The sequence below is a fragment of the Notothenia rossii genome (genome assembly GCF_949606895.1).
Source record: "Notothenia rossii genome assembly, chromosome: 7".
NCBI lineage: Eukaryota > Metazoa > Chordata > Actinopteri > Perciformes > Nototheniidae > Notothenia > Notothenia rossii.
The window spans coordinates 79090155-79102743 of NC_136905.1; the positions used below are offsets into that span (position 1 = coordinate 79090155).

The window sequence follows — 12589 nt, forward strand, 5'->3', positions numbered from 1 at the left end:
AGAGGGTGGGGGCCGCAACACTGAACGCCCTGTCACCAACAGTTCGGAGGCGAGAGTGGGGGATGGAGAGCAGGCCCGTATCTGAGGACCGCAGACTCCGAGAAGGGGTGCAGGGATGGAGGAGGTCCGACCGGCAGCCAGTGTAGGTGGATGAGGGTGGGGGTGATATGTTGCCATGGCTTGGTGCGGGTGAGATATGCTAACATACGGTCCCAGAAAGATTGGTTTTATTTTAGCTGCTGAGTAGGAGGCATATCTGCCATGCACTGAGATATGATTTTTAAGTGTGAGGAAGATGTGTCACAGCGTGGGCACAGCTCATCTTCCCAAAACCTGTCCAAGTCTGACACCAGATCTCTGCTTCTCTCCGCCCTGTCGAGCCTGAGTTTTCAGACAGCATTTCAGTCAAGGAATCTCAGCATACTGTACACCTACACTTAACACTGCAGTAACCTAGTTTACTTTTTATGTATGTGATGTTATTATGCAGAAGTACTTTGACTCAGCAAACAGGATGAGAAGACATAGATGGTTAAATTCAATCTTTTCCTTGAGGTGTATTTATTTGAGGTTTATTACCAAATTTGTAAGATACCATGCGATAATACCTTTTTGTTAAATCAAGTCTAAAATGTTTTTTCACAGCTGCACCATTTGCAACATCGACAGGAGAACTGGAGCTGCCGTCATGCAAGGAAAAAAATCACACTCGAAAGTATTTTAAGATGTTTGAGCAGGAGTCAGAAATAACTCCCCTCCCCCGCTCCAATTATTTAGAACATTAACATTTCAATTCAGCAATTTTGCATTAATAATATAACGTTTTAGTACATTTGATAGGAGCTAAAATCAAAAAGAAAGGAAGTTAAATGCACATTATCATAAAGTAGGACTCACTCATAATGAGAAGTTTAATAATTTAACATTTGATTGCCTTTTTTGATAATAAGGAATATGTAACATTAGACACTAAGAAAACGGGTAGGTAACCAAAAAGCATTTTATGAGGTCATTAGTACATAACAACAATTGTAGATGTATAATATTAAAACCTTCATATTATTATCAAAGTGAATGACTCCCTCCGGTATATATCCGTTAGAGCTGTCCCATTGTTTCATATTTTAAACTTCATAGCATCTTTTAACATTAAAATAAGTACATCATTTGTTATCTTTCACTATTTTAGTGGCATTTATTGATGTATTGTTCTCATTAAAATTACAATCACTTAAAAATACATCTGTTTTGGACCAGATATTTGAAAGTGGCCTCATTTGAACTTCTACCCACAATGACCCAAGTGTAACATTAAATCTGCCTTTGCCAGCAGGCCGCAGTGTGACGAGGTTTAATTGACTTTAATTGAAGTTTTAGTTTGGGACATTGATGGATTATTCAATAGGTCCTAGGAGAATGTTAACATTTCTCTATTCCCAATTCTATCAGGGTCTTTTAATATTGACCTGCCAATCCAATAGAAGATTTTTAAATAATGTATTTCTTTATATAGTATAACAGCTGCACAGCATACTGAGGCTACAGTACCTGAAGATATGAAAATACAGGTTACATCTCATGTGTTCTTTAATGGATGATTCCTATAATACTGTGAAGTGTGTTGAAGCCAGTGTGTCAGTGTTGATCTGCTGTGGCGCAAACTAAATACATTTATGCTCACAAGTTGCTGGTAACTATCTGAACCCCTGTTAATACAAGAATACATAGTTATGTTCTAAATAAAATGTATGTTATTTAAAAGATTACTCTTTCCTCTCTCATTTAACTCTTAAAACGTAATGAAACTCAAATATTTAACGCCCTTTGCGGTGTGATATGTTCCCATCCCCAAGCTTTAATTTATTTCCACCTGGTTTTTCCTGTTTTTATTTTTCTTTCCTTTTGTCTTGCCCTTGTATGTTCCTCTCTCATGTTGCTGTTACATTCCTGGGTCTATATGTCTATATTGAATACGTTGTTGAACTGACACAAATGACACATTGGTAAATGAATGGCGAACCGCATTGATTTGCATTCTACATCCTCTCAAGTCTCTCCCTCACATCTTGTTTTTTGCTCTAATATAAATGTTATTTTGTTGAAACAATGTGATTACGTTTGGAAACTGATCTGTTTTTTATTGTACGCTGCAGTCACAGAAATAAAAGTCAGTCGTCGGTCTATTTCTGCTCCTGCGTTTAAATGTCCAGGGCCCATTGTCTCACTCTTGGTCCTTGGTTATGTAAACTATATTTTTGATCTAATAGGCTGGTAGAAAATGATGATGTCATGTTTTGCTGCAGACAAAGCTGACTAGCCAAAATACATAACTGAGTTAGCCCAGGCTGCATTTTCTCAGTAACATTCATAAACACAAAGCTTAACTCTGCACTTGAGATTAATTAAAGCAGTACGACTTGGCTGTGTTCAGAGCAGATTCTACTTCATCAGAAGAGCCCTTTGGCAGGACTTCATCTCCGCCATCTGAAGTGGTGCTGCTTCTTAGATGTGAAGTTATTTCATTATTCATGCAGCTCATGTTCTCTCTTCAACTTTGCTTTCCTGTCAGATGAGCGCGAGGCGGTTCAGAAGAAGACCTTCACTAAATGGGTCAACTCCATCCTGTCCCGGGTCGGCTGTCGAATCTCTGACCTCTACCTGGACCTGCGAGACGGACGCATGCTCATCAAACTGCTGGAGGTGCTGTCCGGGGAACGGCTGGTAAGAAGCTCCCTCGTTACCTTTTCATACTTGTCTCTCCTTTTAACCCTTTGCATTATCTCTCTGTCGCTTTTTAACGCTCTTTCTCTAACTCTGTTTATTTTTTTGTCTATAGCCAAAACCCACTAAGGGCCGGATGCGTATCCACTGCCTGGAGAACGTGGACAAGGCTCTGCAGTTCCTCAAAGAGCAGAGGGTCCACCTGGAGAACATGGGCTCCCACGACATCGTCGACGGCAACCATCGCCTCATCCTCGGCCTCATCTGGACCATCATCCTTCGCTTCCAGGTAAAATGAGACATCGGCCACGCTGAGTGCTCACATTTATCATATATCACATTTTTATACTTTTTGCTGATTTAAAAACACTGCATGACACGTGTGTGTAATGTTGAGTCATATCATAAAATGAAGTGCATTGATTTCAGGTTGTGTGTTATAGTAAAGCAATATTTCCGATAACATACAGATACTGTAAGTCTATAGGCGCTTTCACACCGGAGTACTTTTCCCAGGAATAGTTCCGAATGTTCGTGGGATTTTGCGTTCACACCAAAAAGATCTGGAACTAGAACTTTTTTTTGCGAATCTTTTCACCCCTTTTTAGTCCCTGCTAGAGAGGTGGGACTTTCTTGGTGAGAAAAAAGTTTCAATTTCTGATTGGCTGGGCGAATTGCAAACCAAACTCTGAAAAGTTTTTGTGAAGCCGCCATTTTATTTGCTCACATTAGCATTATTAGCATTAGCAGCGCTAATGCTAATAATGCTAATGTCCAGTGCGTGTATGGCAACACAAAAGGGATAGTGGTGGTCTAATTGATAGTGAGGTGGGCTGAAGTTCGGAAGGTTGTGAGTTCAAATCCCGCCTGGAACACCACCACTAGTGTGCCCTTGAGTAAGGCACTTAGTCCTTAGTTACTCCAGGGAGAATGTCCCTGTAATGTCCCCTGTCGCTTCTGGCGATTTACTTGGAAGGTCTCAGTAAAAGCTGCTGGGAAGACTCCCAATCCCAGCAGCTTCTACTGAAGCCAGTCCCCAACTCCAGGGACTTCCGGCCGGGGACTATTGGGAAAAGTACTTAGTGTGAATGTGCCTTATGGGTATTGTTGTCTATATGCACATATTAGGTAAGTATGAGTCAATAGATTAGGAGTCAATACATAGTTTGTTACTGCACAAGCCAAATAAAACTACATTTGCCAACTTACCTTGCAGAAGGAACCTATTTGTATCAAGAAATATTGACTCGAGGAAAGACAGGATATTTTCTTTCCAACACATGTTTGCCCAAACATGTTACGCTTTAGAAATAGAGACCAAATAATTATTTTCTTTACCTCAGTTACAATCTGGTTCAACGTTCTTCTAATTATTAATCTGTGTTACCATGTCAGTTCTGGTCTCACTTTACTATGGAAACATACAGTAGATAGTTATGTAAATAACATGTATTTGCCTTTAGGTTACAACTTGCTGTTTTATAGACAAGTCTCTAAAGAACTGATTAGTGTTATTTGGGCGTGCAGCACAGAAGCATCGTGCAGCCTCGGGATGTTTTTGTCTCTTTACTCGAATTCAGGTTCAAAACATTATAAGAAGAATTATAAGAAGCACATCGAAACATCAGAACACGTCTGTTTGACTATTTTAACTTCCTGGAAGGGCATATAGGCTATTTATTTTTAATTTGACAGCAACACTGTTATTTTTAGACATGTTACTTCAAACAATATGGCCTCCTGCAGTATTCAGGCTTTTTTCAAACAAAATGAAACACTCAGTCCTGCAGTATCTTTTCAGTCTGTATAAACCACGGAGGACCAAAGCTGGCTAAATTTAGTCGTCTCTCAGGGTCTGTCAGATCAGCCAATGCTCTAATTACTGGCCCACTGTGTGAGGAAATAGGGACTTCAATAATGACGAACCATCCTTCTATTAACAGAATATAAATGGCTAATAACACCGATGATATACCTCATGAGATTGTACACAAACAAAAACCTCCTAGTATCTCTGTGAGCTGTAATAAATTATGTATTTCCAAGTTTTTTTGTGCCAAAATGTTTCCCATCCTATTAGCGACATGTTGCTACCACTGAGGGTTTGTTCTCTGCTGTGCATTGTTCTTGTTTGATCGCGAAGCTCGCAGTCATTAGTTACGTTTCATTATTTATCATGCAGCTGTGTGTGTTGTTTTTAATCAGATCCAGGACATTGTTGTGGAAACGGGCCAGGCGGACCAGAAGGAGACGCGCTCAGCCAAGGACGCTCTTCTTCTGTGGTGTCAGATGAAGACGAAGGAGTAAGTGGGATGTTTAAACTTTACCATCGCTAAGCTGTTGTTAATATCTTTTGGGAATTAGTTTGGAAATCCATTAATCCGAACATCTGTAAATCTTTTTGTGGTTAGAAAATTGTTTCACGTGTCTTCAAACTCGAAACATTTTTTAAAACTTTTAATATTTTATTCTACGTCCTGTGTAACTCCACACATATATTGTTTTGATTTCTAGGTTATTTTTTATATATTTAATTTGTTATATAAAGCACCTCTGAGTATCCTGAAAAGTGTTCTATGGGACCTTATTTCTGAAAAGTTTGCATTGAAGTCAATGGAGAGAGAAAGATTATCTTTTGATCCCGTTTGAATTCTGCAACGAATTACACATAATATGTTTGTCAATTTAAAAGATCATTTTACAAGTCAAACAAAAAGAAATGTGTCGTAAAATAGTGACATTTTTTGTGTGAAACCGCTCAAAGAACTACATCTCTCGTCTCGCACCACACACCAAGGCGGCCGTCACGTTGGCACATTTCACTTCTTTCTTTCAGAATGAGGCGGAAAGTATTAAAAGAGGTGAAAATCACTTCAAGTCTGGGCACGTTGAGAGCCGTACATACACACAAGGGGAGTTAGTCGGTTCCGTAAGAGCCAGCATGCGGGACCGGGACTCTGGGATTTGTAGTCTTTCTAATAGCGTATTTTTCATAGTCTTATATCTCAACAGTTTTACGACAAACTGTGACTTTTTTGACATGGAAATTATTTTTTAAGATTGACAAACATCATATGTGTAATTCGTGGCACAATTCAAACGGGATCAAAAGATAACCTTTCTCTCTCCATTGACTTCAATACAAACTTTTTCCATAATAAGGCCCCATGAGTCACACCGGAAGGGGAGGGACTTAGCCTCTATAAATAAAATGACTTCCTATTTTCAGTATTCACATTTTTATTGTTGAAAATGAGATTGCAAAAAGACAAATCTTCCCGCTACAGACATAAGAGAGGTTTTGACCTTCTCATTTAAAAAGCAAATAATCTAATTTCCCAAAATGTCTTTACGGTTTTTCGCTGTGTCATGATTTGTCCTATTTCAAGATCATTCCTCTACATTTTGTGATATTTTGAGCAGATTACAAAGTGCCACTGGTCTGCTCAGGTCTGAAGCTGCAGAAACATGAGCCTCATATTGTCACATGTTTATAAAGCAGTTCCCAGATGTTGATTTAAAGCAGGAGCTTCTCAGCTATGTCCCTTATGTCCCAGTTAATGAAGCCTCCTGTCCGTTGTTTTACAGATATCCCAATGTCAACATCAGAAACTTCACCACCAGCTGGAAAGACGGCATGGCCTTCAACGCTCTCATACACAAACACCGGTAAGGAGAGATGAATGGCTGAATCCACTCTCACCAGCTCTGACATGTAAACACTCAGGAAACCGTCTGCTCAGTGTCTCTCGTCCTCATTCTGCTCCTTCCCTGTCTCATGTTCCTCTTTTACTCTCTCCATATTTCTCTCTCAGGCCAGATTTGGTGGACTTTAACAAACTGAAAAGGTCAAACCCGTCGCACAACCTCCAGAGCGCCTTCAACGTGGCAGAGCAGCAGCTTGGTGTGCACAAACTGTTGGACCCTGAAGGCGAGTGACTGACGGAGGCTATTGTTTATGAGCTTTAAGCCTGGTGGAAAAAAAGACCTCAGGAGTAGAGATGGTGTCTGGCTTGGCTGTGACTGACTCGTCTGCCGTTTGTTTTGTAGATGTGTTCACAGAGAACCCAGATGAAAAGTCCATCATCACGTACGTCGTTGCATTTTACCACTACTTCTCCAAGATGAAGCAGCTCGCTGTCGAGGGAAAGAGAGTTGGAAAGGTGGGATGGAAAGATGACACACTTATGATGAATTTGTTAATGTTGGTATGTTCCCTGATGAGCTTTTATGTCCTTCTTCAGGTTCTGGATCACGCCATCGAGACAGAGAAGACGATTGATAAATACGAGACGCTGTCCTCAGACCTGCTGACGTGGATCGAGCAGACCATCATCGTGCTGAACAACCGGAAACTCGCCAACTCTCTGACGGGAGTCCAGCAGCAGCTCCAGGCCTTCAACACCTACCGCACGGTGGAGAAGCCGCCCAAGTGAGTGGAGCCAACACACCTTCCCATTACATCACACTGGTCTGTTTAAATCCCAATGCATTCTGTTTTCCCAGTGTCCTTTAATCTGCAAAACTCACCTTTATGATATTCTGCACAATTAATTAAATATCATAACAATAGCAATCAAGAACAAACTTAAAAACATCAATTTTCAACACAACCTCTGAGAAGCTGGAAATAATCATATAAAAAATCAAACCCAAACTTAAAATTGACCGGATCTTTTCTTTAATAAATTCTTATATTTTTCACATAGCGCATGGAATACCAAACTGATACAGCAGAGGAACACCTTTTTAGCAGTTTTGCCTAAACGCACTGGCTGGGGTTAAGGCTTACATTTAGTATATTATCTAATATTTTCTTTTGTTTGATATGTTTGTGGTAAGGCCTCTATCTACATAAAAATCCAACATAAATGTACAGTTAAAATGAATGGAAATCAACTATATATTGATCTTAAAAATAACTATAATTTCATATTAGAATACATATTGTAATTTCCGTATTCAGTGTAATCCAATTCCTTCAAATTGTGTTTGTTCTCTTTCAGGTTCCAGGAGAAGGGGAACCTGGAGGTTCTGCTGTTCACCATCCAGAGTCGAATGAGAGCCAACAAACAGAGGGTGTACACGCCTAAAGAGGGAGCCCTGGTGGCTGATATCAACAGGGTGAGACGGATCATGTGTCTTCTTAATCTGATGAATCTTATTATTAATTTATCTATCAAGTGAGGCATCATTTGGGCCATGGAATATCAGGAAAAATAGCCTTCACAAAGCTTGTTTTGGCCAACCAACCTTAAATATATTCAGTTTATTATCAAATTCAACATGATAAGACATAAATCAAAAGCTTTTTTTCAGAAAGATACATTTTATTAACTTATTAATTATGAACATATTGACTAACCAACCAGATGACTTCATATAAAGAGTGTCTCTCTTTTGACCAGCATAAAGTCAGTGTTTTGAAGTCCAAGCATACACAACGGGTCACAATGCATTCACTCGGCAGATGCCAGTTCAGAGGCAACAATTAAACCACAAATGAATTGAATTATACTCGTTATACTGCAACTCAGTAAACTGTAAAAAAACAAAAACATGGGCTCTTTGAAGCAGGCGTTTTTTACAATTAGCTTGACATTTCACAGACCAAACACACTATAAACCAGGGGTACTCAAATACAAATGTTAAAGGTCCAAAAAAAAGTTTTTAATAAGACAAAGGTCCGATTATTACGGTCATTCAACATTTAAAAAAATTGCAACAAGATTCTTAACACGAGGTTGCAAAAACAAAAATAATCTGTATGCAGCAGTTTTCATTGTTATTGCGTCTGTGCTTGATCCCTCAGAGTCGCAGAGCTGCACAGTTATGAATAAAGGCAGCCGCACCCTCTTTCATCCAGCATTCCCATCATTGCTTTATAAGTGTCTTGCCCCCTTGTGTGTCCACTGAGGTTCGTCAGGCCCAACACATCTTCAACAAACTCCCCCTTTGCCTCATCATAAAAACTCACAAACACCAGCAACTGAGCATTGTCAGTGGTGCCAGTGGACTCATCCACAGCTAAGGAAATGCACTGTGCATTTTGTATTCCATCACAAAGCTGATTAATCAAATCACCAGCCAGTATGTATGTTCTTCTGGTTGCTGTGGAATCTGAGAGGGGGATTTGCTTTATTTGACCTGTTATTTCCTCTTTTTGTTTGCCTTCAAACATGGTCTCCATCACTTCAGTCATGCATTATTTTATACTTCAGTTATTATCCAGTGGAAAGTCCTTACCTACTGGCCTAGTGGTCACTTTTTTTTGACTGGGCAGTGTAGTTTTACACACCGTCTTATTTGACTTTCTCAGGACTTAGAACAGTTTTTGGGGGAAAGACCCCCACAAAGAAAAAACACGTAAGGTCATCATCTTAACAGTTTTGTATGCTCATCCTGTGAACAGAGCATCATGTCTATTACAGCTGAATGCGGCGATTACCATTTTGTTCAGCAAAACGCCTCCAAAGATCCAAAGCTTTAGTGCGTTTTGATTCAATGCTGAGTACAGCCAAACTTGACAGTCTCTTCTCTGTCATTGTAGACCGCAAATAACTCATTCCTTCAGTACTTGGGTCCGAATCAGTCTATGGTCCGAATGCTTCTCGTTTTGCGCCGTACCGTTCAAATGAAATCGCCGCCAATCATATTTCAACGCTCGCGCCATGGGTTGACGTGCGTTACAAGACGTGTGTCTTGTGCTGCATTCACTTGCACTCGGACATTAGAGACGTTCTCTCATAAATGTCTGATGAGCCACAACTTTTCTTTCAAAACAAAGCTGCCAACTGGGGTGGCAGCTGGGGTGGCAAGGCCTATTTTTAGGGTGGCAGTTGCCACGCCATGCCGCCCCGGGGTCCCAGGTAGGTGAAACTAGGCTGCTAGCTACAGTACAGATGCAACTAGATGAGCTGTTAACTCTCGCTCTGACTTATTTTTTTTTAAACACACATTTTTCCCACCCGCATTCCGTGAAGACCCGCCCTACTGTGCCTCTGATTCGCAGACTGTTGGTGGGGGGGAAAAAACGCTGATGGGATGCTGAATGTGATTGGACCAATGCGTTGACAGACACACACAGACACACACAGACAGACAGACAGACAGACAGATAGAGCGCTGTTTGTACACAACGGAGAATTTTGACTCGTTGCGTTGTCTCAAAAATAACACAGATAATACAGATAATACATATGAAAAGTATAATTTCGCTCAGAGTCCAGAGACAGTTGTCGTTCGGTCCGGATCCGGACCGGAGTCCGGACTTTGAGGATGCCTGCTATAAACAATACAATAATTAAGGCAATGACCAATAAAATAACCACACTAAAAACATCTTTAGTTACGGCCCTCTTATGCAATTGGATCATCAAACATTAACATACAGTATTGTTGAACTTAAAACTGAAATACCAACCACCTTCAGGAGTTGTTTTGTGACTGACCGATCCTCTAACATATTTATCGATGGGATAAAAGGAGCTCAAGCAAAGAATTTCATAAAAGTTAACAAATAAAGTTACTTTTACCACCTAAACTACAAACATCAACAAACATCCTCTCCTGATCTGCCTGCAGGGCTGGGAGCGTCTGGAGGGGGCGGAGCACGAGCGGGAGCGCGTCCTGAGAGACGAGCTGATCCGACAGGAGAAGCTGGAGCAGAAGGCCAGGAGATTCGACAGGAAGGCGGCCATGAGGGAGACCTGGCTGCTGGAGAACCAGAGGCTGGTGGCTCAGGTAACACATCCACAAACTACACTATGGTATCATTTAATCTTATTATAAGATATTTATTATGAGGGGAATCTTAAAGAAGATCTCAATTAGACCATCTGATTATATACCATGACTGTACATGTATAAGAGTGCAGAGTTTTACAGTATTTTCATTCATTGAATGACACAGCAGGTTGTATGCACATGACTATTGATGATTCAACAGACAGCCTTTAAAAAAAGGAGATATGGCACCAAATAAAAGGTGACAAGTAAAAAAAAGAACTTTCTTCCGCAGAAAGTTAGTCAGAGGAATTTAAAGAACATAATTTTTGATGTTGTTGTAGAAGTATTTTAATCCTTTACTTTTAGGTTTCTTTTGTAGTTTTTGACCTCTGGTAGACCTGTGTCATAAATCTGCTTACTTTGTGCACGCAGAGGAGGATGGACATGCCTGATATGTCCTGCCAGTTGTTTAACAGTATAAGACTGACCTACAGTTGGCAGTAATGCACCAAATGACACTGCAATGGGCCAGAAAAGGCAGTGCAGAAGAAGACAGCAAGCTAGTCAACATGGATCTAAACAATGCTGAGTTTGAATTAAGTTTAATGAGACAGGATACTCATTAGAGCTCAGGCGTGCATGCTCTGCATTAAATGTAAACTTAAAGTGGACCCATCATGCTATATTTGAATAATATAGTGTAGGACCATACCTATATAAGGCATATTTATACTTTTCATTTTTCAAAATACCAAACAGATCATGCATTTTAGCCATTCCTCATTTCGCTCAGTTTAACACTGTCTTTGCATGGGCTGATTCTGTGAGAACAGCACCATCTACAGGCCTGGCATATGTACTACAGCGTCTCCAGCGCTTTTGAACGGCAATGTCCGTGGCTGTCTCCTCCTGATTAGTGGAGTTGGCCCAATAGCCGTAGCGCCACTTCTGTGACGTCATAGAAGTGTTCAAATCTGTATCAGTCTGTATCAGGTCCGTTGCAGCCCCTTTTTAAGAGATTTGGGTATGGAGGTAAATAGAGAGGGTTGTGTTTTCTGACACTTGGTGAGTTCCCTGGAACACCGGGGACACATATTCATGAATAAAAGACGTACAAAAGTGCATTTTGCATGATAGGTCACCTTTAGTTTTTTTATTTGAAAACTAGCACCTAAAAGTAAAAGTAGCAACACAGCAAATTATTAATACTCCCCTTTTACATGAGGAAAGTATTATTAGCTCAACGTACCTGCAACTTTTTAATCTTGAAGTTTAGAGATGTATCCGAGGGTTTATCTAACAAACCACAAGGTTTCTTGTTCTCTGAGCCCCTCTCCTCTCCTCTCCTCAGGATAACTTTGGTTATGACCTGCCAGCAGTGGAGGCAGCGAAGAAGAAGCACGATGCCATTGAGACGGATATCGCTGCGTATGAGGAGCGTGTTAAGGTCCTGGTGAACATCTCCAAGGAGCTGGAGTCTGGGAGGTACAACGACGCCAAACGCATCGACGTGCGGAAAGACAACATCCTGCGCATGTGGGACTACCTGCAGGAGCTGCTGAAGGCTCGCAGGGCGCGTCTGGAGAAGAACCTGATGCTGCAGAGGATCTTCCAGGAGATGCTGTACATCATCAGCTGGATGGACGACATGAAGGTAATCATGATCATCATCACCTAATGACATGTATTCTATAGACTCCAAACTGATCAGATGTCTGCCTTCTCTCTCTAGGCCCGCCTTCTGTCTCCTGACTTTGGGAAACACCTGCTGGAAGTGGAAGACCTGTTGCAGAAACACGCTCTGCTGGAGAACGACATCACTCTGCAGGCAAACCGAGTGCAGAAGGCCGGCGCTGCGGCTCTTCAGTTCGCCAACGGAGACAGTAAGTGCAGGGGCTCATCAGACCCTTTCTACTGTTTTTAGAGATGAGGACACTAAAAAGACCTTCTTCAGCACACATATTAAGTATTCAGCACCTGAAAAAATCTTTCTTTTGCATTTGGTAAGACAAAATATATATCATCAAATCCTTTGAATGTTGTTGTTAACATACATTTTGTCAAAGTTCATAAATTGCTTTGATTTCATTGCAAACAATCAGGTGTCATACTGGCACTGGTATCAAAACGTTTCAACCA

At 40.8% G+C, this 12589-nt stretch overlaps 1 protein-coding gene across 1 annotated transcript in view; it reads left to right on the forward strand.

The window, feature by feature from the left end:
• Positions 1-12589, forward strand: part of sptb (spectrin, beta, erythrocytic) — a 57682-nt gene that overhangs the window by 14254 nt on the left and 30839 nt on the right. Inside the window, 11 exon segments of the mRNA XM_079641244.1 lie at positions 2570-2721; positions 2837-3010; positions 4927-5024; positions 6310-6390; positions 6537-6652; positions 6772-6884; positions 6966-7153; positions 7728-7845; positions 10307-10465; positions 11802-12104; positions 12183-12333. Of these exon segments, the coding sequence (XP_079497370.1) occupies positions 2570-2721; positions 2837-3010; positions 4927-5024; positions 6310-6390; positions 6537-6652; positions 6772-6884; positions 6966-7153; positions 7728-7845; positions 10307-10465; positions 11802-12104; positions 12183-12333 (1653 nt within the window).